Below are 2,859 nucleotides of genomic sequence, written 5' to 3'. Positions count from 1 at the left end.
TATTCCATCCAGAAACTGTGGGTTTCTGCGAAATGAACAGTTTAACCCAACTATGGAATTTATTCCCCTGAGTTTTCTTGAAATGAATGTTATCTCAACTCCTACATATGTCTATCTACTTATCCATCTCTACCTCATAGTTTATTCACTTTTTATCAAAGAAACACTTTTTTGTCAAGTTGTAATTTTTCTTGTTATTTAACTATCTGTCTATCTATCTATCCTGAGGTTTCACTGCCTGCCTATCCGGGTTCTTTAATCTTTTTATTATGTATTTAATATTTGTATAATAAGTCGGGTTCTTTGCTCATTATCTTTCTACAGCTTTTCTTTCTATTCATCTATCTTTCTATCTTTGTGTCTATTATCCGCATTTTCTTACTCTCATTCTCATCCTTACTCTGATCCTAATTCTTACTCCGATCCTCATCCTTACTCTTATCTTCATCCTTACTCTCATCCTCATCTTTACTCTCATCATCATCCTTACTCTCATCATCATTCTTACTCTCACCCTCATCATTACTCTCATCCTCATCTTTAATCTCATCCTCATTATTACTCTCATTATTATCCTTACTCTCATCCTCATCCTTACTCACATCCGCTTCCTAATTCTCACTATTTTCCTTACTCTCATCCTAATCCTTACTCTCATTCTCATCCTTACTCTCATCCTCATCCTTATTCTTATCCATATCCTTACTCTCATCCTCATCTTTACTCTCATCCACATCTTTACACTCATCCACATCCTTACTTTCATCCTCATCTTTACTCTCATCCTCATCCTTATTCTTATCCATATCCTTACTCTCATCCTCATCCTTATTCTTATCCATATCCTTACTCTCATCCTCATCTTTACTCTCATCCACATCTTTACACTCATCCACATCCTTACTTTCATCCTCATCTTTACTCTCACCCTCATCCTTATTCTTATCCATATCCTTACTCTCATCCTCATCTTTACACTCATCCACATCCTTACTTTCATCCTCATCTTTACTCTCATCCACATCCTTACACTCATCCTCATCCTTACTCTGATCCTTCTCCTTACTCTCATCCTCATCCCTACTCTCGTTCTCATCTTTACTCTCATTATTATCCTTACTCTCATCCTCATCCTTACTCTCATCCTCATCCCTACTCTCATACTCATTCTTATTTCTTTAACGTTGACAAATGCATAAAACTATTCAAGCTTTTTCTTCATTTATTTTTAATCCCAATGTTCTGCAAATATTTCGGTATTTTTGAATGAATTCCTTCAGTTTTTGTTTTACATATCTTATTTTTTTTAGAAATATGTATGTTTGAAATATTTATAACATTCTTTAAATAATTTACATTTAAACAAAATGTTGAATTTGATCTCTATTCTATATCAAGGTGTGTCAATGTACATACGTACATAACTATTTTTTCTATGTATATCAAACATAAAATGTGAGACTAAGACATAAAACTTTGGAAAATTACACTTTTTCAGAGGATTTCATTCAAAGCTTCAATCACAGAAAATGAACAATGTTTCTAATACGGTGGTAGGCGATAATACCAATATAATGAAGACGACTTTTTTATGAAAGTTTATATTGTTTACAAGTTTTTTGGAATTACAAGTTTACAAGTAATTAAAGAGAAGCTTTTTTAATTGACAGTTTCTCTTTGTTTCCATTATTTTATGTATGTATGCTGTGTAAAATCAATATTTAAGTCGAAAGTCGTCTTCATTGTATTGGTATAATCGCTTACCACCGTATTAGAGCGCACGTTAAACTAAAGCGAATTTCATGTAACATTATAATCTTGTATGTTTAAATCATAACTCCTCCAAGTCTTATTGTAGAGTTACGAAGTTAAACAAAAATGGTTTGAATTTCTAATATGTAACCACGTTAAACTAAAGTAAATTTCACCTAATATTGAACTTTTTTGTTGTTTCTAATCAAAACTTCTTTTAATGAGGAGCTAATGAGAAGGACAAAAATGCTTTGAATTTATAAAATGTAGACGCATAAATTTTCTTTTCTTATACTTGTGCGTAATACTAAAACTAGATAAGCTACGCGGTCACAAAGTTGTTCGTGTATAGTTTTGCATAAATTTGACCTTATCCTTCTGGCTAGTTTGCAGTGCAACCGGATAAATTTTCTTTTTCTCATGTGCGTAAAATAAAAACTAGAGGATCTACGAGGTTGCAATGTCCTACCAGTAATATCACATTAACCTGACCAATTTTGCAGTAAGCCCAGCAGACTTCAAATCTTGTAAAACCTTATTTAGAAAATTAAGCCGAAAATAAAAGACTTAAATCTTTTAAAATCTTGATATCCTGCAGTTTCACTTTTCCTCCCCTTTAATAGCAAACGCTTGACTGAACACCCCAAGACCGAAATATGCTAAATATGTGATTTATATTTTAATTACATATTTATGAGTTATAAAATCGGTTTATGCTAAGTCCTTAAATCAAGTGAAAAGTTTATAATATTGCGAGGGACAATAAATGTTACAGCCAAGGTAAGTTCAGACCTAAATTCTACGTTTTTTCCTCATTAGGTCGATCCACAAACATTAACAAACATTAAAAAAACATTACAGTCGCCTACAAGCATTAACAAACATTATCAAACATCTAAAAAAACATTTTATGAAAATTTACAAATAATAATTTTTGGCATTTAAAAAAATCGTAGACCGTATGTTTTAAGTTTGAGATCATCTTTCATCTACAAACATCTTCCATCCATTTTCTTCCACCTCCTTCATTCATTTCCCTCTCCTACCATCCCCTTTCTTCCCTCCCCCTCTACCACTACTGCTTTTTACCCCTACAACCCCCCCCCC

At 32.7% G+C, this 2,859-nt stretch overlaps 1 protein-coding gene across 1 annotated transcript in view; it reads right to left on the bottom strand.

The window, feature by feature from the left end:
- Positions 1-407: 407 nt before the first annotated feature.
- Positions 408-2,859, bottom strand: part of LOC111714648 (protein starmaker-like) — a 24,634-nt gene continuing 22,182 nt past the window's right edge. Inside the window, exons 3-4 of the mRNA XM_023489799.1 lie at positions 653-1,169; positions 408-607 (exon numbers count right to left, since the gene is read on the bottom strand). Of these exons, the coding sequence (XP_023345567.1) occupies positions 408-607; positions 653-1,169 (717 nt within the window). The remainder of the gene's footprint in view (positions 608-652; positions 1,170-2,859) is intronic.

Source organism: Eurytemora carolleeae, unplaced genomic scaffold, assembly GCF_000591075.1.
Source record: "Eurytemora carolleeae unplaced genomic scaffold, Eaff_2.0 scaffold793, whole genome shotgun sequence".
Classification (NCBI taxonomy): domain Eukaryota; kingdom Metazoa; phylum Arthropoda; class Copepoda; order Calanoida; family Temoridae; genus Eurytemora; species Eurytemora carolleeae.
Note: the sequence above shows the minus strand (reverse complement) of the source record. Positions and strands in the feature narration are given on the sequence as shown.